This window comes from Castor canadensis, chromosome 18 (genome assembly GCF_047511655.1).
Source record: "Castor canadensis chromosome 18, mCasCan1.hap1v2, whole genome shotgun sequence".
NCBI lineage: Eukaryota > Metazoa > Chordata > Mammalia > Rodentia > Castoridae > Castor > Castor canadensis.
The window spans coordinates 34454554-34479926 of NC_133403.1; the positions used below are offsets into that span (position 1 = coordinate 34454554).

Below are 25373 nucleotides of genomic sequence, written 5' to 3' on the forward strand. Positions count from 1 at the left end.
AGAAATATGGGGGCAGATAATCTTTCCTATGAATGTCGATGAAAATGAAAGAGCTTTTTTTGTTTTGTTTTGCTTTGTTGTTTGTTTTTATTTTTGTTTTTTTCCTTTTTCTGAATCAAAATGGCTGGTTTCAGCTTTTCCAATTGTTCTCACCCTTGGCTGAACCTGGCAGCTTTTGAATTGTAACGGGTGCTCCACCCTACTCCCCTGAGATCCAACTGCTCTGGAATGGGATTGGGTCCCTCTCTCTCTCTCTGTCTCTCTCTAATATCTCCTGGTAATTCTATTATGGAGCCAGGCCTGGGAACCACTGAGCAGTTCCCAGAATAAGCTGTTCCAGTCTCGGTTTCTCTTCCCAAAACAGAGTCAGAGCTGCATAGTGACAGGGACTCTGGAATCCTGTCAGCCCCATCTCTGCCACTTCTGGCTGCTCCGTTCACTCTCTAAATTGGGTAGAATATGTGTTAGTTATCAGGGCTCTGCCATGACAATGCAGGTAAAACAATTCCTTGAAGATCTACCGCATAGTTTGGGCTCAATGATCTGTAGTTCACATCATTGTTGTTGCTTGTTGTGAAGCTGGCTGATAGAATCCCAGGTGCAACTGGCTCTTGAGTCTCCCTGGGACAAGATTCAGGGTCAGCCCTTTCCAAAGAACAGCAGCTGCTGTGGTGCCAGGAATCATTCTCACTAAAAGAGTGGACCATAATGGAAATGAGAGCTAACATTTTGAGTAAGTGACTAGGTACCAGGCTCTTGGCTAATCCTTTACTTGGATGACCTCGGGTCATCTTGAGTGCATCAGACTGTTATCCCCACTTCACAGGTGAGGGAACCCAGGTAAGTGACTCCCTGAAGCATCTAGAGACGAAGCTGGGATTAGAACCAGTAGCCAGGCTCCAGAGCTCTGGTCGGTCAGGTGTGAACCTAAGAGACCATACACACACTCCTGTCTTCTTAGCGGGCCTGGGGTTTCAGTCAGGGCTGCCTCTGCCTCCGGTGCCTGAGGATGCTCAGGAAGCTACATCTTCACTCACTCTGAGCCTCAGTTTCCTCCCTGTCAAATGGAGGCAATGAAAATATCTCACAGGAGTGTGAGGAGGGGCAAAGATCATGGCACCTGTAGCTGACTGGGAACCACGTAGGGGACGCATGCCCACTGACCAGAACATTTATTTCCTCTACCTTTCAGAAACAGTGCATTGAATAAGTGATCAATGAGCATTTCCTGAATGAATGAATGAATGAACGACTATATGGGCTTTAGGTGGCACACATATCCCACAGAACATGCTGGAATTTGACTGTTCTCCCACAGTGCACATTGCTAAAGCTTTACTGAAACTTGAGAACTTAGCCCCCTCAGAGGTTTGGCCTCCCCTGTCTGTCTGTCCACCTGAAGGCAAAGTGGCCTTGCTCCTCCTTCAGAAGACGCCCCAGCTCCCTGAATCCCCACACCTCCCCCAGACCTGAATTACTTAAGTCTGTCTCTCAGATTGCACCCTGGCTGTCCAAGACTCCAACAAACCATCCTATTTAATTTTACTTTTTAAATCCAGTGAGGGTGGGACACAGTGAAGATAGCATGAAGTTTTGTGCTACTCAGAGAAGTGTGCAGTTTAAAATTTACGAATTTTTATTTCTGGAATTTTCCATTTAATATTTTCAGACCACAGTTAACCTGGAATCACAGAAACCACAAAAAGCAAAACCACAGGGAGGGAAGAACCTGTTGTGTCATTAATAGCTGCACTTTCTTCTGTCCTATCTGGGAACCAGACACGAGAGTAATGCTTTAGTTACACGATCGAATTTTATTTTCAAAACGCTGAAACCAGCTTATGGATGACACACTGAGGCTTAGCAAGATCAAGCAAATGCCAGCCTGGGCATCTCCTTGACTCTTCATAGATGGCATTGCCTTTATGTTGCAGGTGAGGAAATTGAAGCTCAGAGAGGTTAATTAATATGCCTAGTTTGCTCAGCTCAGAAGTGCCTCAGCCTGTTCTACTTTGCAACTCGACAGCTCTGCCCCAAGTCTCTCTCCAGCTTCCAGCCTTGCAGGAGGAAGACTGAAGTCACTTTCTTCTTGGAAGAAGAGCCCAGAATGGGCTTTCTTCTCCCATTCTAGGTCTGTGGTCTTTGCAGCTATGCTGGAAGCCACAGCCAGGCTTGTGGATGGTACAAATCTTCCCTATAACAAAGAACATGGTATTTCTGAATCTGTGAAGCAAACCCAGCCTCACCTGCACACGTCAAATAGAGATGGAGATCCCAACCTGAAGTTGACAACTCAGGGGGAAAAATATCAATATTTCCTAAGGGGGGTGGGGTGGGGAAGAGGTGTTATTGGCTAAGGAGAGAAATGCCATTTTCATGCTGCTAAAAAAGAATGTTAATGTACAATATGAAGAGCCAATAAAATCCATAGTCTAATTCTTCCAGGCTGCCTGGTTGAAATAATTCATGAAATTGCATCTGAGCACCTTGACATTTAGCTTCTAATTTTGATGGAGATATTCTCATGGACCCAACACCAGTGGCTTGTATATTGACTTTGAAGATTTCTTATGAGTTGTAGATGATCAAAACTTGTGTCCCCACTCAAAATGTTCAGAAATGGCTTTGTTAATAGTGCATGTATCCATTCATTCTCTCTGCCAGTCATTCATCTCTTCATCCAGTACAGCTGAGGTAAAGCAGGTCCTCGAGCTACAGTACTTCATGAGACAGACCTGTTCTCAGAAGCCTCCCAGTTGTGGTAGAAATTGTTCCAAAAAAAAAATATATATATATATATGTATGTATATGTATCGAGAGAGAGAAAGAGAGAGCACCAGCAATCATGAACCAAGCAGGAAGTTTCAAAACAGAGGTGGGCAAAGGGCAGGAAGAGAACACAGAGAAAGGGACTCATTAACAGGTTGAGAGGGGCCTTTTCCTGAAAAATGAGACATTTTGGAAGAAATAGAGGAAGGGTGTTCCTTAGTAAAAGGAACAGAAGAGCACAAATTAAGCAAAATTCTACATCTGCAGATTCAACCAATCACAGATCAAAAACAGTTGGGAAAAATTCAAGAAAATTCCAAAGAGAAAATGTGAACTTGCCAGATACCAAGCTCTACACTGAACCCAACTAAACGGAGTGACGTGTGGGCACATCACACACCCGTGGCCCCTGCTGTCTCCTGGACCCTCAGTGCCTCTCCAGCACTCATTGTTGGAGCACTGTTCATCTGTGTCTTGTTTGTGTGCTATGTAGTTATCTCCGCCATAATTGTGTTTGGATTGAATACGTACAGACTTTTCTCTCACCATTATTCCCTAAACACAACAGTATGGCAGCTATTTTCATAATCCTGTACGTTGTATCAGGTATTGTAAGTAATCTACAGGTGTTTTAAAGTGTATGAGAGGACATACTTAAGTTCTATACAAAATTCTCATTTTGCTGGGCACCAATGGCTCACGCCTGTAATCCTGGTTACTCAGGAGGCAGAGATCAGGAGGATCAGGGTTCGAAGCCAGTCCAGGGCAAATAGTTTGTGAGACCCATCTCCAAAAAACCCATCACCAAAAAAGGAGGCTGGTAGAGTGGCTCAAGTAGTTAAGAGCGCCTGCCTAACAAGTCTGAAGCCCTGAGTTCGAACAAAAATTCCTCATTTTATATGATGCACTTGAGCAACACTGGCATTTGGTGTCCACAGGGGCACAGGAGTTTCCTGGAGCCCATGTCCTACAGACACTAAAGGGACAACTGTAGTTCATTGGGGTTGAAACAGATGGCACCATCTGGAAGGTATACAGTCGAAGACAAGCAGAAGTTTCTTGACCTTTGTGGGTATCACAGTAAGAGTGAATTTCTGTAGGGCTTACTGTGCACCAAGCAGTGTGCTGACCAGGTTACCATGCTTTTTTATAGAATTGCACAGCAGTCCTAAGAGGCCAGCCAGCATGGACATTTGTCCCCATTTTCAGGTCAGGCCCCAAGAAATTTTCCCAGGACCCCTTGGATATAAATAACAGAAGCACAACTTGATTTGAGCAGGAGGCTGGGGTGATCTGATGAAAAGCCCAAGGTCACAGGAGCAGAATGTCTGGGTTCTGGACTTGGAGGAGGAGGTGACATCTACCATGTGCTATTAAACCCTCACCTCTTTTTCCCAGTGTACCATGAGGCCAGCTACATCCACCCACCTGCGTTATGGCCGAAATGACACAGCAGCTTCCACACTGGTGGAGGGGACAGTGTAGAGGCTGACATGAGGTCGGGACTTGGTCCTGGGTGAGGTAGAGTGAACATGCTGGCTGCTCCTAACTCTTCTATACATCCTGGCCCCAAGCTTGGGCACTGCTGCTGGCCAACTTCCACAAAGCATCATACAACACATGTCTTGGATGGCAAGGTGGCTGGGCATCAGCTTGCCATCCTGTGTCTTTACCCTGGAAGCTTCATAGATAGAAGCTAGAATGCCTATGGGATTGACAAAGGCCTGGGAGAGCAAGATTACCCAGCAGAACACTGGGAAGGAATTCTTTCAGTGCCCTGGTGTTAAGAGCTTTAAGCGGGAAGAAGAACCCTAGATGAACTTGAGTGACAATTTTTGCCAGTCTCTGAGAAATTGGCACAAACTTACATTTTGTTCCTGACCTTCTAAATTGGGTTTTGGGGAGTGACAAGACTTTCAATTGAAACAGATTACCAAGGTAAGGCTTAGTGACTAATGGAAATATTTGTAATAGGATTACATGGAATTTTCATCTTTCCATGAAGATGCAACATTGTCATGTGACAACCTTCAAGGGCACAGAATCCATGTTTTTAATCTCTCTGGACATTTATTTTCTGTTTTCAAATGATTGAGAGGTGAGGTCACCATCCCTGGGGTGACTTGCTTTCTATCTGTAAGAAGCAGGAGAAAGCTATTAACAAAAACATGAAATTGAATCTCACTAAGCATAGACGCCTGTTCGCCTGTGCTTCTGGAATACCACTGTGCTGCCCAGTTACGTACAAATGGAGGGTTCTGTGGGCATTTGGAAAAGAACCCGTCTCTTCAGCACCAAGGAAAATACAATTCCCATCCCAGAGAATTTGGTTTCTCTAGTGACACTTGTTGTACAACTTGACCCTGGCCATGATATCTTCTTTTGTTGACTTTCCCATTGTTCTTTTCCCTCTCTCTCTTTTCATGACACACTCCTTTGTATTTGTAGCCAGTAGTTATTGAATGTTTTCAGTGTTCCAACCTTTTTGTATATGCTTTTAGGCAAGATTGGATGGGCTTATGGTGCAGTGGGGAACCTAAAATCTCCATGGCTTCCTCAGAAGTCACTGTCTCACTCATGTAAAGTCTGTTGTAGGTTGGGCAATCCTCCAGGGCCATGTTGTATCCAGGTTATCTGATCTTGGGCTCTACACGTCATCACAGGGCGTCCTTGACACGAGGAAAGAGCAGGCAGTGGGCTTTAAAGTTCCCCAACCTGGAAGTGGGAGGAGTCACGTTCCATTGGCCAGAGCCAGTCACGTGGCTCTGCATAGCCGCTAAGAGACTGGGAGATGTAGTCTCCCCTGTGCCTGAGAGGGAGCAACCAGGAGCAGGATTTGGTACACACCTATGCAATTGTTTTCTCATCGAATCCTCCCAGACCCGTAAGATTTGGGTGTGTTCACCTGCATTGATTTTGAGCGTCTTTCTCAAAGGCTCATAGCTCAAGTGCATCAAGACTGGGTCTGGAGCCTGGCTCGGCCCCACTCCAAGTTCCAACCTCCTGACTGCTACTGCGCCACTGCCTTCCCTGTAGGTTTCTCTCCTCTCCACTGTCTGTTTTCACTTCTAGAAGGAAAGATTCCTCCCAGCACAGTCCTCTGGCTCTCCATGTTTCGCCAGTCCTCTTGGGGTGATGAAATGCTAGCTCATTTCCTCCACCATGCCCCCCAGGCCACCTTACACCTCACCCCAGATCCTCGGTTTCTATTTACAAAGCTTCCAGAGAAAGAGCCAAATGTTCTTTGCTATAAGGTAGAGGCACAGGTTGTAGAAATGGGGCGGAGGAGATGACAGGGACTCCTCTGATTGACAAAGCTAAGAAATTAGCCCTTCCCCCTATTTTCCAGCCCAGGTGTCTTAGCAAAGGCAACAGGAAAAAGTGAATTGGGATTAGTTGTGAATGTCTAATTTTGTTTCTTTTTAAAACAACTTTATTGATTTGCAATTTATGTACCATGAAGTGCACTCGTGTAGCATACACATACAGTTTAGTGGAGTTTAGTATATTTACTTGGCAGCTGTTATTGAAAACTAATTTTAGAACATTTTATCATTTAAAAAAAGCCTCCACTCTTCATTAAGTCATTCCCCACCCCTCACCCCCAGCAACCTGATCGTCCAGTTTGCAAAGAATTGATTTTCTTCTTAGAACATTTGAAAGGCCAGGAGAAATGCAGACACAGAGCTCTCTCCGAGGGATGAGATGCCAGTTCTGTGGTTGGCATGATGGCACTTTCATTGCTGTCCCTGACTGCAGTCACAGAAAGTCTATGCCTATACAGACAAGGGTGTTCATGTAAATACAGAGACCTCTGCATGTGTGCACACAAATGTGCCTACATAACTGTGTTAGTCAACTTTCCATTGTGGTAATAAAATACCCAACCCAGGCTACTTAGGAAAAGACAGAGGAGTTTATTTGAGCTCATGGTTTTTGGAGGTTCAGGTCCCAGACTGAGAGAGGTTTGGGGCTCTGGTGAAATCAGCATATCATGGTGAGAGCGTGTGTCTGACCAAGCAGTCACATCTTCAGCAAGGAAGGAGAGAGAAGGAGGGAGGGGTATGAGGGAGAGAGAGGAAGAGAAGGACAGACAGACAGACTAGGATCCCACAATCCCTTTTGAGGGCATGCCCCAGTGACCAAAAGACCTCCCACTAGGCCCCACCTCTTAAAGGTCTATACCAGTTCCCAGTCCCACTACCCTAGAGACCAGGCCTTTACAGATCTTTGGGGGATAATTTCTTGAACAATAACTATGTTATTTGTGTACTTGCACTCCCATACACATGTTTATGTGTACATAGACACATGCACACAGAGAGAGGCACGAACACACACCTACATCCATAGAAACTTGAACACATATGTACATACTTGTGTGTGTGTCCAGAGTGGTCCTTTGTGTAGTAGCAGTGGGTCAGGTCACCTCCCCCCTGGTGGCCCTGTCCAAGCCAGTGGTCTGTAAGGAAGGCATTCTAAAGTAATTTGGGATTTGCCTCGCTTGGATGGATATTTGTCCAGCCAATTCAGTGTCCAGGGAAGACCTACGAAAGTTCTGTTATGATGTGATGTTGAGTTTTGAGCAGGAAATGGGGATGAGAAAGAGACGAGATGTGGACTTCCACATTGGGCATGTCCTTCTCTGGCTGGGGTGGCAGTGACAGCTTACCCTCTCCACCATTGTGAAACGCAGGTGTGCAGGTAGATTCTTTGTTTGGCTGCTCACGTACTGGCCTCGGTTCTGGTTCCTTCTCCCTTGTCAACCCACCAGAGCCTTGTTCCTGTACCAGGACATTTGCTGGCACTTCTTTGTTCTGTCTGCCTGCCACCTGTCTCACTGTTCCCACACCTAGCACAATGCCTAGCAGGGTAGGAGCTCTGGGAGTGTGAACTAGACACCTGCCTGGAGACATGAATGGTTTAGTGAGTGAATGAATGAACAAGCAGGGGAATAAATGGAAAATAAAATTGACCTTGACCATACAAGTCCCCACTGCAGAGGAAAACAGTTCAAAGTGGTCAGAGTCCTAGTTCCAGTTGTCCAATTTCTCTTGGTTGCACCCTGATTTCTTAGGGTGGTAGTCAAAAGCATTTTCTGTAAAGGGCCAGACAGACAGAAAATATTTTTAAGCTTTGGCACACACTGTCTCTCTCACAGCTCTTCAACTCTGCCATTGGAGCACAAAAGTGGCCATACACAGTTCGCATATAGTCAATTTACATAAATAACTAAACGTGATTATGGACACTGACATTTGAATTTTATATGATTTTTCCATGTCACAAAATCTTCTTTTGAACTTTTTTCAACCATTGAAAGGAATAAAAACCATTCTTGGCTCATAGGCCACATAAAAGCAGGCCTTGACCTGAATTTGGCCTCTAGGCAATGGATTACCCCCCATCTTAGAAGCTTGGCCTTGGCAGGTCTGTGTATTTGCTTGTTTCCAAATTCCCAGCAAACCCATGACCTGAAACAGTGTGGACAATAAGCGTGGACCCTGTGTGAACTGGACCAGGTCCTGCTCAAGATCTGGTAGAGAAGGGTCCTGGGCAAATCATTCACCCCCCCGAACCTTCCTCTTCGGAAAAATGGGAGGATGAAAAATTCCCCTAAAGGGCTCTTCTTGGGATAGTGAAATGGGTACAAGCTGGGGACACGAGCATCTTTAACACTTGAGCTTTGGGGACATTTTGGATTCAAACTGTAACACTCAGGTACATTGTCAGCATCCCTAAGGAAGACAGAACTCTTCTCTTCTTCCTCCTCCTCTTCCTCCTCTTCTTCTTCCTCCTCTTAACAGGTCTAGGGTCACCTCAGCCCTCAAGGCAGGGGACAAGCCCCTGCCCCATGTATGTCCTCCCTCCAGCATCCTCAGCCTTTCTTTGCTCTTTCGGGTTTGGGGACCCGAGGGAGAAAACAGCTATTTGGGGGAGTGCTGCCCACCACTCCTCCGCCTGCCCCTTCTCTTCCTACCAGCTACACAGGTTTTTGTGTTTGTTTGGTTGGTTGGTTGGTGTTTTGGTTTGGTTTTAGATTTTTAGACTGGGTATCACTATATAGCCCAGACTGGCCTCAAACTCACAATCCCCTGCCTCAGCCTCCTGAGTGCTGGAATTACAGGCGTGTGTCACCATTCCCAGCTACACAGGTATTATTAAAAACCAATAGTAAAGTAAAGTCTGTTTTCCTCATTAGAGATTGAACTTCTCCAGAGAGAAGGTTATTAGACTCTCAGGGAAGCACCAAGCTTTTACTGTGTGTCCAGAACATGTAAAACTCCACGCAACAAGAAGGAGCAAACGTGCTTCCCGCCCTCAGAGTAACGACAAACACCACTGAGCTCCTTGAAACAGGAGCTTGGCTCAGTCTATACTTTTCACTTTCAGTTTCTCACCAGCTTAATATTTTTCAAACTGTCTACACAATAAATATGTGTCTCGTTTCACTGCAGTCTGACTCAGAGGCGCTTTTTTCCCCCTTCTTACTCCTTTTTGTCCTCAATTTACAAAAGTAACACGTGTTTATTGCAGAAAAATTAGAAGAGATAAGCAGAAGAAAAAAGTGTAAAGCTCCAAGTCCCAGCACTTGAGATAGCTTTGCTAACACCCTGAGATCTATCATCTCTGTGTGTTTTTTAATGCATATAAATTAGGTGAGAGATGTATATGTTTTTTAAGACAGTAATTTAGTTTACTGTTCAGCTGAAAATAAATGTGGCTTTGTCAGGCAATGGGAAAACTCACAATGTTTTGATATCCAGCCCTGGAAGGCCACAGAAACAGTGGTCTCTTTGGTCATCTTGTCTCCTGTGGTACCTTGTACAGGGCAGAGGCAGAAAATGTCTTTCCTAATTTCAACTGGGTTTGGCTCATGGTCTATTTCTTGTGCTGAGATAGCTGGTAAAGCTGTGTCTTGGCACTAAATCCAGCCCTGCCCAGTTACAGTGGGATGGGACACTTATGCTCAGGACAGGTGTAGAGTCAGTTGCTCATCCATCCATCCATCTATCCATCCATCCCATGAGCAATTTCTGGCCAGCATGGACAAGGATGCTCCAAGCACCACTGAAGTTTCTCTTGGTCCAACCACCTGCTGGCTTTACCTCTGATGCAGCTGAGAACTCCCAAACAGAAGCCACAATAGATGAAGAGGACAAATGTGGCCTGACCTTGAATTTGAAGGATGGAAGGAAAGGCCTAGAGTTGTGATGGTGCAGGGGCACCTCACCTGAGCTCAGTAGACAAAGTTCAAGGTCACACTCTTAGTGTTGAGTTTATTCTGCTAAATTACATCTTCCCAGGGGTCTTATGAAACCCTGGAAAGATGAAAGTTCAAGTTCTGGACTGAAATCTTGACCCTGTTGCCTCCTCACTGCGGAACTCTGGGAGGCCATAACTTTCTACACACAAATTTCGTATCTGTAAAATGGTGTCTTTCTCCTGGGAAGTTCTCAACTCAGTACCTTGAAAAGGAAGTCACAAATGGAAGCTTTCATCGTGCGTCATCTATTTCCCAAGAAGTGCTGAGGAGTGGGTGTGAAAATGGGATCTATAGACCACCCGCACATCTGCCCTTACTACTAACAGCTGGAGCGTGTCCACAACCCAGGCTGAACCACTTTAAGAATGACTTTGGCTCATGGTTACAGAGCACTGTAACTTCCATAGATTTCAGGTGACCTGCCCCAGATCACACACACTGGGAGTGGCTGGATTTTATCCCAGGAGGTTCTGCTCTGCAGTATGTGCTCCTAGCCATACTGACTTATGGGCTCAGTTTCCCCATCTGTACAATGGGAATGACAGGCTATATTATAGAGCAAGGAGAGCATGAAATGAGATGGTGACTGAAAACCCTGCACTCCATTAAATATTGTCACACATTGGCCTGGAATGACATGTAAGGAGAAGGGGACCCCAGTGTCCCCTGGGTAATTTATAAAGAATAAAGGTTTTTTGTTCTTTTTGTGGTGCTTGGAATTGAACCCCAGTCCTTCCACATGCCGGGCAAGCATTATACCACTGAGCTACACCTTCAGCTCAAGGATAGAGGTTTTCTTTAAGCTCAGAATCCTAAAAGCTGGAAGTCCCAAAAGTAGCACCTGCTTAACATGACAGAGGCCATCCCATGATGAGATGCAGCAAGCGTGCAAGCTTGGGATTCTCTTCCTCTCCGTATCAAACCTATTAATGTTATCATGGTGGCCCCATCTTATCCCAGTGACCTCCCAAAGGTCCCACCTCCAATACCATGCATGTAATTTGAAGGTTACGTTTATAACACGTGAACTTTGGTAAACACATTCAAGCCATAGCCAGTACACTGAATTTTCAAATGCAGTGCACTGAAGAAAACAATTAGCAAGGGATCAGTATTGATGGGTCCAGCCAACTCATTTAACTACAAGTTCACAGATCTGCAGTGATTGCATCGGGAGGGAAACTGAAGGAGACGTGTGGTCTGACCCAGAGGTGCTAAGAAAATAAGACACAGGATCGGGGAAGAAAATATCCCAGGATGAAATGTCCTGGAATGTGGCTGGGCCACTCAGGGTAGTAAGGGTAGTAAGAGGCAGAGGAGTCTGGTTGCTGTCTTCCTGAGCTGCCTCCTGCAGCGAGTGGAGGCCCATGCCTTCTAGATAGTTATCAATAATAGCCTTGTAATATTCCCTCCTATGTGGCCAGACCAGGAGGGCAAGTGTCACAAGGTGTCCAGCAGCACAGAGTTACAATCAGACTTGCAAGGGAAGTGCCTAGTGGCTAGAACCCCATGCCTCAGTCCTTAAAGTGTCCAGAGCAGCCAACTTCTGGCCTCTTGGCTTAGCAAACTCAGACCCAGCCTAGGATGATGACCACAGAAAGACTAAAGAATGTCTACATTTCCTTTTTCTCACTACTTCTCTGAACTCGAGATGGGAGGAGGTGGGCAGGTCAATCAGGAAAAGCCAGGCCCTGCCGTCTGTGGGCATCCAGGCTCCAGCAATGCATGCTCGGATGCTGGGTGGGCTGAGAGCATCTTTCTTGTCTGGCTAAGACTCAAGCCTTCCCCAAGCAATTTCTTAACTTAATGGGACTCCATAACTCCTCATTTCCTGAGTGCACACTGGGTTAAGCAGACGGCATTTCTCACTTGCTTTCTGGCATTTCCCATTTGTATAAGAAGCTAACCTGGCATTTTATTATGAAGCCCCAGAGTCTCGAGGTTTAATATCTTCTCCGTTAGATTCGTGGACGACTTGGAAGTTAGTGAATGTGTCACCGGGAATATGAGTGATCTTCTCAAGAGAGCAGGCAGGAGCAAGGGGCAATTAAGTGGGATTTGAGTTTTGAGAAGAGGGGGTGATGCTGAGAACCCAGCAAGCAGCAGAGGGTTGTAAATCCCTTCTGACAACCCGAGTGTTTCAAAAATAATCACTGATTTGAAAACCAACAGATTTGGGAGTTCAAGTCCGTCAAACCCTGGGCAATTTCCACTCTTTTAGTTGGAGGGTGAACACTTGCAGAGGGTGACTACTGTGGTGTGCTCTTTGGAGTTCAGCCACCTGGCCTGTACTGTGTTACTCAACCACACTTATACTCAGTCCTATCTCAGGCCCTTTGCACTGGCTGTGCGCTTAACTGGAACCCTCTCCCTCAGATTTTCACATGGCTGGCTTCTTTCTTCATTTAGCTCTCAGCATAAGGGTTTCATCCCCAGAGTGGTCTTCCCTGACCACCCTCCATAAAACTCCCAGGTCCCTCTGGTCTCTACCCAATAAATCTCTTTTTTCTTTTCACAGCATTGTACCTCTCTGGACCCTCACTTTTTTACTGGCTTACTTTCTTATTACCTTCCTGCTCCAGGAGACAGTCAGTCCTGTGGGGCTCAAGAGCCAGGTCTGGTTTGCATACCATATCTTCTGTACCTCGGGCACTGCCAGCCCCACACCAGATTCACTGAGTGAACTTAACTGATTCTCTCTGAGCCTCAGTAAAATAAATGGGTTTGAGCAGTGGTCCTCAAAGTAGAGCTTCTGGGATGTGAGGGCAATCTGGTTGCGACATCTGTCACCCCATTGATCGCCAGGGTTGATTCGGCTGATCTGGCTGGCTAGGCGGGTGTCCCCTTCCTCCCTTACTGCTCCATGTGCGTCCCTCCCGAAGCTGCGCGCTCCATCCCCAATAGAGGAGGACCGTTCTTCAGTCAAGGGTATACGAGTAACTGCGCTCCCCTGCTAGAACCTCCAAACAGGCTCTTAAAGTAGAGCTTCTGGCTCCCCAGCATCAGAAATACCTAGAATCTTATTAAAAATATAAATCCTTGTGCCCTGCCCCAGACACCCATCAGAAAACTCTGGGGGCGGGGTTAGTCATCCTTGTTTTAACAAACACGTTGAGAGTTCTAATGCCAGCTTCGGGCTGTCTACCCCTGGTCTGGTGCTTAATACCTGTGAGGTCTGGGCAGATGGGAAGCAAGCAGGTGGGGCACAGTGCAGAGTGGTGAGGACTGTGGCAGAGGAGATCACAGATGCCCTTGGTAGAAACACTTAAATTTAAGATCAAGCATGTCTGCAAGCCCAGTATCTCCCATCCCAAATGGGCCACTTGATGCCCTCAATAGAGTCCCCTTGGAGCGCTGAAAACAAGGTCACAAGCAAATGAGGAAAAGCGAAGAACTAGACCTCACCCAAGAAGTCATTTGGGTTTTACTGGTTGTGATGCTGTGTTGGAGATCTCATTCCATGGGATGCTAGAAGAGGGGTAGGTCTTAGTCTGTCTTCTGTTGCTGTGAGAAAATACCTGAGACCAGGGAATTTATGAAGAATAGAGGTTTGCCTTACAGTTCTGGAGGCTGGGAAGTCCAACAGCATAGCAGCACCACCCACTCAGCCTTTTTGTGTCATAACACAATGGACAGGGAAAGCAGGCTACTTTGGGCCTCTCTTCCTCTCCTATAAAGCCACTAATGCCATCACAGGGACCTCCTAATTAGGTTAGACTCCATCTAACCCTAAGTACATCCCAAAGATCCCCCATCAAATACCATCACCATGATAAATTTGGGGGTTAGATTTCCAACACCTGTTTGTTTTTGTGGTGCTGGAGATGGAACCCAGAGCCTCACCCTTGCTACACCGTGCTTTACAACTGATCTATGCCCCCAGCCTTTTTTACTTTTTACCTTATTTTAGATAGGTCTCCAACTCAGGCTGATCTCAAACGTGTGATCCTCCTGTGTCAGCCTCCCCAGTAGCTAGGAATACAAGCATTCACCACCATGCCCAGCTTCCAAACCATGAATTTTTGGGGTCACATTCCAACCATAACAGCCTGTAGCACCTTTTCCATCCAGCCATTCTTTTGGCACCTGTCTGTTCTGGGGGGTGTCCCTGCCTTATAGAGTTGACAGTCTGCAGGGTGATAGTCCAAACATTGCAGTCAATGTGTATATAGATCATAACCGCAATAAAGTATTATAAAGAATGGGATCCATGGAGCTTTGGAGATCTGTGGATGGAGGTGACATAGCCAGGGAGGCCAGGGCAGGTTTCGGAGACAGGTGGGAAGAATGCCATAGGCTGAGGAACTAGCACGTGCAAAGGCACTGGGGTAGGCGGATAGGGCTGGAACTCAGTGAATAAAGAGAGAGGCCCAGCGTGCAGGGGCCAGGCTGCATGGCCAGCTCTGAGCATTGAAGGAGTGGGTGCTATCTGAAGGCACTGGGCAGCATAGGGGCAGCCAAGTGACCAGCTCAGCTTTGCATTTTGAAGCGAGTACCCATAATGCTGGACAGAGAATGAACTGGGGAAGCTAGAGAGGCAGTGAGGAGGAAGTTGTAATGGTCCAGGAAAGTCTCACTATTAGCAACAATACTCCTAATGAGCATTTTATTGATGATCACAGCAGCCACTATTCAGGGGACACACGCTCCGGGTGGACATCAAGTCTAGCACTGTGCCTATGTGGTCTCACTGGAGCCTCACGTGTCCCTGTAGACAGTACTCACTGCTCAGAGTATCAGTGTCCTCTAGCTATTGTAACAAATGGCCACAGACTCCAGCTGGAAGCAATGATGAGGTATTCTGGAAGTCAGGCATCCAAAATTGCTCTCATGGGGTTAAACCAAGGTGTGGGCAGGGTTTCTTCTTAACCCATTCTTGCTCTTCCAGCTTCTAGAAGCTTCCAGGGCTCCTTGGTTTGTGTTCTAGTCATAACTGCTGGTGGGTGGAGTCTTTCTCAGGTCTCACCACCCAGCTTCCTCCTCTGCACTCAGATCTTGCTCTGCCTCTCTCTTTTGTCTTCCCCTTGGAGCTCACCCAGATTATACTTCATGTCAAGACTCTTGACTTGGTCACATCTCCAAAGTCCCTTTACCATGCTCAGTAAACACCAGTTCTGAAGATCAGGACATGGACACCTTTGGAGGCCACTATTCAGTCGATCACAATCATGGTTTCAGACAGAGACCACATGACACAGTGAGTCCCCAAGGCCATCGAGTCTCAGAGTGGCAGAGCTGGGCAGGGGTGGCTGCCTCCAGCCATCACCCTCTTCCCACTGTTCTCACCTGGCCTGGATTCTAGGGCTTGGTTTCAGGGTAAGGAAGATTTCTGTCCTGGCACCTGTATGGCTGAGGGAGCCAGTTTGAACAGAGGCCTCAGACATACTCCTGTTAGCTGGTTTGGTCTTAGTGTTTCTGACAGGTCCCTTGTCAGAACCTTACACCAGCATTTTACACCCCAGTGCTGGCTTGGCCAAAGGTTTGCTGTGTCACTGGGAGTGTGAGGCTGAAGTGCAGCCTTGTGACAGTGGCCTGAGGCCAGGCCGGGGAAGGTAGAGTGGTCTGCAGATGAGAGGGGGTGTTCCCATTTCTTGTGCCTCATTTTAGAGAAAGACAACTTTTGTTGCCCAGAGAGATACCCAGAGGGGTGTGCGTGTGTGTGTGCTGTGTGCACGCCTCTTACCTCAGAAGCTAGACAGGGACTAAATATATCTTCAAGCCACTAAAACACCTTCTGCTGACCTCTAGACTAACTCTGCTCCCGATGACAAAAGGCCTCATTAATCTACATTGCTGTAGGTGACAGTGGGAGGGATGTTAAAATTGCCATTTACTGAAGGTCTGCGTGTGCCAGAGTTTCAGAGAAATCTATTAACAAGCAGAAGGTGGGCTTTCAGAGCATGGGTCCCAGAACCAGACTGCCCAGGTTCAAATCCAAGCTCTAGCAGTACCATCAGTAGGGGTGGGGGAGCAAATCTGAAGAAAATGAGCCAATATGGCATCAAAGGGACACCTGTACTCTCTTGTTCATGGCAGCGCTGGTCACAATGACCAAGCAATGGAATCAACTCACATGCCCACAACAGGGAAACAGAAAAGTGGCATGCTATTCTCCCTTAAAAAGAAGGGAGGGGATCTTGCTATCCCTGACTACTACATGGATGAACCTAGAAGTCATTATCTAAGCAAGCCAGACATAGAAAGACAAATACCACGTGACCTCACGTATATGCAGAATCGTAAAAAGTCAAAGTCATAAAGCAGAGAGGAAAATGGCGTAACCCTAGGCTGGGAGCAGGGTGGGGGGGCGGGGGCGGAGGGTGGGGAGACATTAGTCAAAGAACACAAAATTTCAATTAGGAAGGATAAGTTCAGATCTGTTATACAGCATTAGCTATGGATAAGAAGTTTCATATTGGAAAATCACTGAGTGAATAGATTTTTAAATGTTCTCACCACAAAAAAAAAAAATAAGTATTTGAAGTCAATCAGGTTGATTTAGATAATTCCACACTGCAGACATACACCCAGATGTGTTGCACACAGTAAATCTATAGTTTTTAGTTTCCAGTGGAAAAGAATCATCTCCACTTAACCTCTTTGACCCTAAGTCTCCTCATCTGTAAAATAGGACTGAGACCATACCTCACTGAATTGAAGATAAAATATGCACCATTTGTTTTATGTACTACAAAGAAAGAAACAAAAGTGCTAATGGACCTGAGCCCTGTGAGTGACTGCAAGACACACACTGTGGTTTCGGAGCTGTTGAACTTGAGCTGGTACCTACCTTATACCCAGCTCTCAGTACTTATAATCCCCATCTTACAGTTGAGAAAACTGATCATGTTGTCACTTCCGGAAGTCACTCAGCAGGCAGTAAAATGGTAGTCAGGAATTGAGCTCAGCCTTTTGTTGCGGGAGGTTGCTAGCTGAGATACGGGACTCTTGAGGCAATTAGCAGGAAGCAACTTTTTATTGTGCCAGCAGAGACTCAGCAGACTCATGTCCAAAGGCTGAGCCCCGAGAACAAAGGGGTCTCACCTTATAGACCCTTGCAAGCAGGTTACAGAAGCAAAAAGCAAGGTCTAATCCATATATGGTTATATTTAATTTTATTGGCTACTTTACCCTAGTGCTATGTGACTTTCCCCTCCCTGGTGCTACATGACCGTCCTCACGTTCAGATTTCTCAGGTTTTATCTCTTTGCTATGCCATCCCTACCTCCCTGCTACTTTTTTAGGACTCAGGCCTAGCCTGTTTTCTTCTGATCCTCTTCCCTGCTATGCTTTGGCTCACTCAGCAGCACTGCCCCTACTGACTGAGAATTGTGTCCAATAACTGCGCACCTGTGTAATAGAAGGGAGGATGGGGAAGATTGGGAGTGTGTGACACCATGGCTGTGGGGGGTAAGCTGGTTCTTTCCTCCCCCCAGGGTCAACTGTGAGACAGGGAGACATAGAACCTGCAGGGTTGTTGGGAGGATTCACTGAAGTAACAGGGGTTCCTTGCATCCTCTTCTTCCCTTCCCCACCTCCTACCCTGCAAGCGGTCTTTAGAGACCCATGATCAGCCACGAGAAATTCCAAGCTTGGAGCAGTTTCTGTGGACATTCGGATTTGACTTATCTGGACTGTCCTAGCCTCAGTCACCCTGGACCCTGCCTGCTCTTCCTTGGAGCTCAGCCTTCGCCTTGCAGTGTCTCCACTTTAATCCTTGATAAACACCTTCTGGGTACAGCCTGGCCTGGAGCCCTGAATTTTTCTGCAGACAGTGCCCACTAGGATATATAAAGAGTGTGAGAAAGAATGCCTTGAGTGAGTATAGTGTGGGTTTAGATACTCCTTTAAATTTCAGCACCACATATCAAAGAACTGCTTGGCTTTTCCTTGTTGAGTTTTACAAAGTGAACATTCAGCATGCATATCATAAAAGCACAGCCCAGACCAGGTGAGGTGACTCATACTTATAATCCCAGCTACTCAGGAGGCAGAGATATGAGGATGGTGGTTTGAGGCCAGCCTGGGCAAAAGTTAGCAAGACTGTGTCTCAAAAAACCAGCTGGGGAGGAGTGGGGAGAGTAGTGCATACCTGTGGTCTCAGCTACCTTAGGAGGCGGAGATAAGAGGATCGTGGTCCAAGGCCAGTCCAGGCAAAAGCTGGCACAAGACCCCATCTCCAAAGCAGACTGAAAAACAAAAAGCCCAGACTGTGGCTCAAGTAGTAAAGCACCTGTCTAGCAAGAGCTGAGGCCCTGAGTTCAAACCCTAGTACCACATACACACACAAAAAGAAACCCACAAGTACACGTGATGAATTTTCAACAAGCACACCTCTGTGTAAACAGCTTTCAGATCAAAACTCAGAAGATCACCTGTCCTGGTCCAATGCTCCCTATGGCGCATGCGCACACACGGACGCGCACAGGTGCTCTTTTTTTTTTTTCATATGTGCATACAAGGCTTGGGTCGTTTCTCCCCCCTGCCCCCACCCCCTCCCTTACCACCCACTCCGCCCCCTCCCTCTCCCCCCACCCCCTCAATACCCAGCAGAAACTATTTTGCCCTTATTTCTAATTTTGTTGTAGAGAGAGTATAAGCAATAATAGGAAGGAACAAGGGTTTTTGCTGGTTGAGATAAGGATAGCTATACAGGGAGTTGATTCACATTGATTTCCTGTGCGTGTGTGTTACCTTCTAGGTTAATTCTTTTTGAACTAACCTTTTCTCTAGTTCCTGGTCCCCTTTTCCTATTGGCCTCAGTTGCTTTTAAGGTGTCTGCTTTAGTTTCTCTGCGTTAAGGGCAACAAATGCTAGCTAGTTTTTTAGGTGTCTTACCTATCCTCACCCCTCCCTTGTGTGCTCTCGCTTTATCACGTGCTCAAAGTCCAGTCCCCTTGTGCACAGGTGCTCTTGAGGGGCATGGACTCCCAGTAGTTGTGTGTGCTGCCTTCAGCACTGTCTCTGAGAGCCTCATCCCTTCTTGGGGTGCCAGCAGTGGTTTGTTTATTCTGATGCTGGGCAGTGGGCATGCATTTTGTTACATGGATGTGTCACAGAGTATCCACTTTTCTGTGTAGACATTTGGGTTGTGTCTTCCTTTAGGCTGATGTAACAACATACCACAGGCCGTTTATGAACAAGAGATATTGTACGGCTCACGGAACAGGGCACCGCGTGGCCTAGCTTTGTAGGCTCTACCCTCCCATGGTGGAAGCAGGTGACGGAGCTCTCTGGGGGTCCCACTTACTTATTTACTGATTTTCCTTAAGTCCTATTTATCAGAGCACTACTCTCACTCATGACCATTCCACACTCCTGACCTAATCCCACCCATGGCCCCCACCTCCTAATACCACCACATTGCGGGAGGGGGATGCAAATATTCAGTCTATTACAAATGGTTCCAGTTTGGGGCAACTATTAACATTTTCCTGCATTCTAGAACATGTTTAGGGTGAATATGGGTATACTTGTCTGCTTAGGGGAGAAATTGCTGGCGTGGGTTGCTTGGATATTTTGCACTAATAGATGTCTCAAACTGGGGTTCCATCAATTTATACCTTCGTCTATGAGTGTTAGTTTGTTCATGGCTCCAGAAGTCATGGAGTAGGGAGGGAGAGAAGCCCAGACTTTGTCAGCTGCAGGAGAGGAGGATGGATGTTTGAAGATCACCACTCAGTGAGAGACTCTGGGAGACTTGGAGCTGGGTGACATTATTTGCTCTGCCGTCTGCAGTGGGGAGGCTCCTACCGGTAATGAGTGTAGGTGGCTGTTCAAGAACGAAGTATCCAGGGGAGGGAAGCCGCCCACACCTCCACCATCTCCAATATTTAAATGTCAATATGGCTTAATTGGCTGCTCGACTCCCCTCCCCCCTTCTTCCACCTCTGCCGCAGTAGCAGCTTCCAAACACAAGGCCTGGGGTGGCGGGAACACAGCCTTGAGTCATCAGTTGCTTCCTGGGTGACCTTGGACAGGTGAATCAGGCTGCCCCGTGAGTCAGCTGCCCTGGGAGCCTCACCTTAAGGAGGTGAAGAAGGAAGCTTAGACAAAGATCATGGCTGGCTGCAGGTAGAATTTTGATGGGTAAATTGGGCGGGGTGGCTGGATGAACAGATTAGAGAGATATGTAGGTAGGTATATAGACAAAGTACGTGGGATTCCTGTATAAATATTTCTATACTCGCACAAGCATGTAGGTATAGTCACCATTTTATTCAGCTTTTACTACCTCACAATAGGTCAACATTTCATGAGGACTTCCGCGGCTGGCATGAGGTACCTACACCTTTGCGCACCTGACTTCAGGGGGTTCTCCAACTAACCCTATAAGGCAGAACCTGTTGGCCCCTTTGTTCTCGGTAATGACATGGAGGCTCACAGAGTGTAACTTACCTGCCCAGGGTCACTCAGCCACTACATGACAGAACAGGACCCTAACCCCGTGTAGTCTCATTCTAGACCCCCACCCCTAACCAGTAGGCTAGACTTCCCACCTGGTTCCAAGCACCTTACCAAACTCCATCTCCTTCAATACTAACACAAACTAAGTTATCACTAGTTCCCTTTGGTAGATGAGGAAACGAAGGCCCAGAGAAGTTAAGTAACCCATCCAAAGATGCACAGTGAGTAGGAAGCAGTGCTGGGATTCGACCTGAGATCTCTCTAATACCAGAACTCTTGCTTCAACCATGGGCAATTAAATCTCAGCAAAGTCCAGTACAAAACAAGGGCTCCATGAGTGCTAAATGAATGATCTCAGTGCCTGGAGGATTTGAGCAAAAAAGTCATTGATTAGGGACAGAACGCTATGGTGAATCCAGAACAAATTCATTCATTCATTTGTAGACTGCTTACTGCACGTCTGCTCTGTGTGTGCTGGGATTGGGGCTCGTTGGGGAGGACAGGACCGGTGAGCATGTGGGTGGCTGAGTGAGAAGGTGTTATCGTCAACTTTATAATGTCCTTTTTCATCCTGTCATTCTTCTTAAACCACTGGTGCTCAAAATGAACTCAATGAGGCTGAAAATAGCTTGAAAAACCCTCTTTCTAGATGGGTGTCTGGTTTGGGGGTGGTGTTACTGGTGTTCACACACCCCTGTTTATAGGATTGTATGCACCATTTGCCAATGATACTTAGCACACATCAGCCACTGCTTTGCCGGTCTTTCATCACTGTCCCCACACACAGGAGACTCCTGGCAGGTGCAAGCCACTGGAACAAATGGCTGCCCATGCTGGCTGAGTGGTGTCTGAGGACCCAGAACTTGGTGTAAGCACAGCTTTCTATCTGTGAGATCCCAGATGGTTGGGGCAGGGAAGTCCCATTTCTAGAATGGGCTGGATTATTCAGTGGTCATTACACACCTGGACATATTGTGGAAATTTTGGAGAATTTATGAGAACTTCCTCCCAAACCATCTTCCCAGAACCAGCCCTGGGGTTCGGTCCCAGCTCTATTCATTACTTTTCTCAAAGGCACCAGAGAGGCAAGTCTGCTTGATTATTTGTGACTTCTTCTACCACTTGAGCCAAATCCCCAGCTCATTCTTGACTTCTGATAATGGGTGTGGGTCACCTTCTTCTTAATAACTGCCAATCATTTCAATAAATGATCTGTCCTTTTGCTTTTCAGCCTCTGTAAGGGACGGACCCTCTACTCTGTGGTGAGGGATGCCAAGATAGTCTTGGATGTCAACAAAACCAGGCAGATTGCCCAAGAAATTGTGAAGGTAACGTAGCCTCTGGAGCCCCTATCCGAACCTTCAGAAGACCTGACCCTCTCCTGAAAAGCCCACAGAGATCCTGAGGCTTGTGATCAAGGTTTAGATCACCAATCTGGACTTCAAAGAAATTAAACTTGACCTGGTAGTCCAGGTGGTGGGTACATAAGAATCCTGGAATGCTCTGCTAACCTTGGGTTCCATCTAGTGCTTTTGTTATCATGACACGTGGATATATGCAAGGACCCGTAGGCACGTATAACTTCTCTTGGTTCAGCTCCATTATCTCTGAATCCTGGAATTCCCATGAGCACAAGCTCTCTCTCTCTCTCTCTCTCTCTCTCTCTCTCTCTCTCTCTCTCTCTCTCTCTCTCTCTCTCTGTCTCTCTCTCTGTTTCTCTCTCTCTCTCCCCCCCCTCGCTCTCTCTCTCTCTCTCTCTCTCTCTCTCTCTCTCTCTCTCTCTCTCTCTCTCTCCCACAGCTGGGGAAACATCCAATCAGTGAGTGTTGTTTTGGATTGAAACAAACAAGAACAGCCTGTGTTTGCTGCCAGGTGTTTCCCATTGGAAGTGTTAGGACTGAGCTGTGAGAAGAAATAACAGATGTGACTGATCACAGAGACAAAAATAAGACATCTCTAGATGTTTGCCCTTAAATAGACCTCCCATAGACTCTTCTCTGTGTTTCTGATTGTCCAGCTCTCCCAGTGGCATTCTGCAAGTGTGTGGGCTGAGTAAAAGAAGGAGCGAGTCCCCCTGGGGACTTAGTCTTAAATGGAAGTGGGGTGATGGTGAATGGAGTCCCTTTCTCTGGGGACCTCACCTGACCATTCTTTGTTTCCTCTTAGGGAAGCAGACCAACTAAGTGGAGATGGTTTTGCAGTCATCTGTAGGTGGTGGCGGGTTTGTGACTTGGGGATCCTGCCTGTCCCTGTTTGCCATACCTTCTCCCACCCCATGTCCAGAACCCCAGGCTCTTCTGCCATCACAGCCCCAAGCAAGGGTGTCAGCAAACAATTGCATTTTCTTTGACAGCTCCCTATTCTGCCTCTTGCAGGGCATGGGCTACCTCCACGCCAAAGGCATCCTTCACAAGGACCTCAAATCCAAGAATGTCTTCTACGACAATGGTAAAGTGGTCATCACAGACTTCGGACTTTTCAGCATTTCTGGGGTCCTGCAGGCTGGCAGGTGAGTGATGTGGCTGGCGTGCCAATGAGGGACACCAGGGTCATGCTTTTATTCCCATGGAGTTAGCCTCTTGCTTACCTGTCCTGCAAAGGGCACCTGTGAGTGCAGGATTCAGGGATGCTGCTCTTGCCCTGGAATTTGACTCTAGAACTCCCCCCTTACCTGAGTTCCTCCCTGGAAGATGGGATTACCCTGGAGCCCTTGCTTCAACTTGTGGTAGCCATTAATTCATTTCAGCACAGCAAGCACACAGTGCAGACCACGAGTTTAAAGTCAAGCTTTCTGGGGTCCCACGTGGCTCTGCCACTTATTAACTGGAACTATAGTCAAGGCACACAATTTCTCTGAACTTGATCTTCCTTGTGTATAAGAAAATGGCATCTCCCATCCAGGGTCCTTGTGAGGACAAAAGGGATGAAATATGACCATCTTTGTACATCAAATACCTGCAATTAGTAGCATTGCCTGGTTGTCGGCAATTAGCATCGATTTTGCATATATTTCCTGTGTCACCCAGGGAATTGCTGACCATCACTAAGAAATTAACTCTCAGAGGCCATTCACTCTAGAGCAAGCTGAGTTGACCATGTGAGAGACAGGTTGGTCCTAAATAAACAACCCATCATGCAGAAGCTCTATCCTTGTGACATTTAATTTGGAGGGTGCACACATATGCAAAGACACATGCCAGTTTGCATGCATGTACGCACATGCATGGGCACATAAACCCTGTGTGTTTTCTCATTGTATATCTTATACCAAATGACCTGTCTCAGCAGGATGGTAGGTCCGTGTTTTCTCTTACTTTATTTAAGTTTCATTTGCTTTGCAGGACCGTTGATCTCTTTAAAGCACACTGTGGACCCCAAAGGGGATTGGGTCCCTACTTAGGCTGCCTTGAAACTAAGGACCACTTGAAATCTTATAAAACTTAATGGAGCTGTTTCTGTGGGGTACAGTGACAGGAAGCAGCCTGTTTCTTTTGCAGATGTCATCCCACCCAAAAAGGATTTTTCTGCTCGCTAAAACCAGCAGTGGTGCTAAATAAGAAAATAGCTAAGCAGGAAATAAACATGTAAGTAGACAGACACAGAAGAGTTCCTGCCTAAGCAGCCAGCAGGCTGGACTTCCTCCCTCTGGCTGCCACAGCACTTATAATTTCCTGATTTGCTATATTCCCTGGTTTCCCAGTGTTCAGGAAAAAGGGCCCATCTTATCACTATGAACCCAAGTGTTTCCATGGAGACAAAAGGAGACCCAGCAGGTGTTTTCTTTAACTGGTCCAAGGCTCTTTGAAAACATCCCTGGCTCATCCCAACTACTTCAGAGGTAGAGATTGGGAAGATCATAGTTGGAGGCCAGTCCAGGCAAAAAAGTTTGCAAGACCCCATCTCAACCAATAAGGTGGGGTTGGTGGTGCACATCTGTCACCCCAGCTACATGGCATAAATAGGTAGGATCGAGGTCCAGGCTGGCTCTGGCAAAAATGAGACCCTACAGCAAAAGTTGGCACAAAACCCCCCTCTTCCACTCAAGAAATCCAATTCCTCCTGTATCTTCCTACTCTCCTTGCCCACATGGAAGGAAGTGGGCAGGACCTTTGGCTCTTTGGTCTCTGACCTCTTCTTCCTTTACACTATTGGCCTGCTGAAGCCACACAGAGAAGAAGAGAAAATGGGCGGCTTGAGCATCCTTTCCTTTGGCCCATTTGTGGAGCCCCAACATCAACCAGGGTGGAACCTCAGCCAAGTCAAGGGCAAGGTGATTTCTGGCCTGTTGTCCCCACCCCCCACCTCCACCCCAGCCTGGTTATCAGTGGAAACCCAGGCAGTGTCAGGAGAGGCCAGGATCCTCAGGCAGCAAGTTCTTCCAGTTCTGAGCTACAACAAGCACCCATCACTGGCTTCCCCTGCTCTATCCTGTCTCAGTTCTGGTCTTGATGCTGCCAATGAGTTGTTATCTGTCCTTGGGGTTCTGTGGGCTGACTGGGTTCAGACCATCATATACCCACAGTCAGGTGGGGTTCAACTTGGAGTCAGCTGAGGCCTTCCTTGTTCACACATCCAGGCTGGGCTGGCAGAATAGCTGGAGGCTAGCAGGGTCTCTCTCTCTCTCTCTCTTTCTCTCTCTCTCTCTTCCTTTCTTCATCTCTCTCACTCTCCTTACCTCCCCTTTCTTTTCTCTCCCTCTCTCTCTCTTCATCTCCCTCTTTTCTTCATTCCTCCTTCCTCTCTCTCTTTCTTCCTCTCTCTTTCCCTCCCTTTCTCCCCCTTTCTTCCTCTCTCCCCTCTCTCTTCCTTTCTCTTTCTCCTTCTCTTTCTCTTCCTCATCCCTCCCTCCCTCTCTCTGTTCCTCTTTCTCCCTCTTTCCTCCTCATCCCTCCCTCTCTTCCTGTCTCTTCTTTCACCTCTTTTCCTTATC

The 25373-nt window shown here is 46.9% G+C and overlaps 1 protein-coding gene across 1 annotated transcript in view; it reads left to right on the forward strand.

Moving 5' to 3' along the window:
- Positions 1-25373, forward strand: part of Ksr2 (kinase suppressor of ras 2) — a 279590-nt gene that overhangs the window by 240968 nt on the left and 13249 nt on the right. The window contains exons 12-13 of the mRNA XM_074060825.1: positions 21675-21771; positions 22819-22952. Of these exons, the coding sequence (XP_073916926.1) occupies positions 21675-21771; positions 22819-22952 (231 nt within the window). The remainder of the gene's footprint in view (positions 1-21674; positions 21772-22818; positions 22953-25373) is intronic.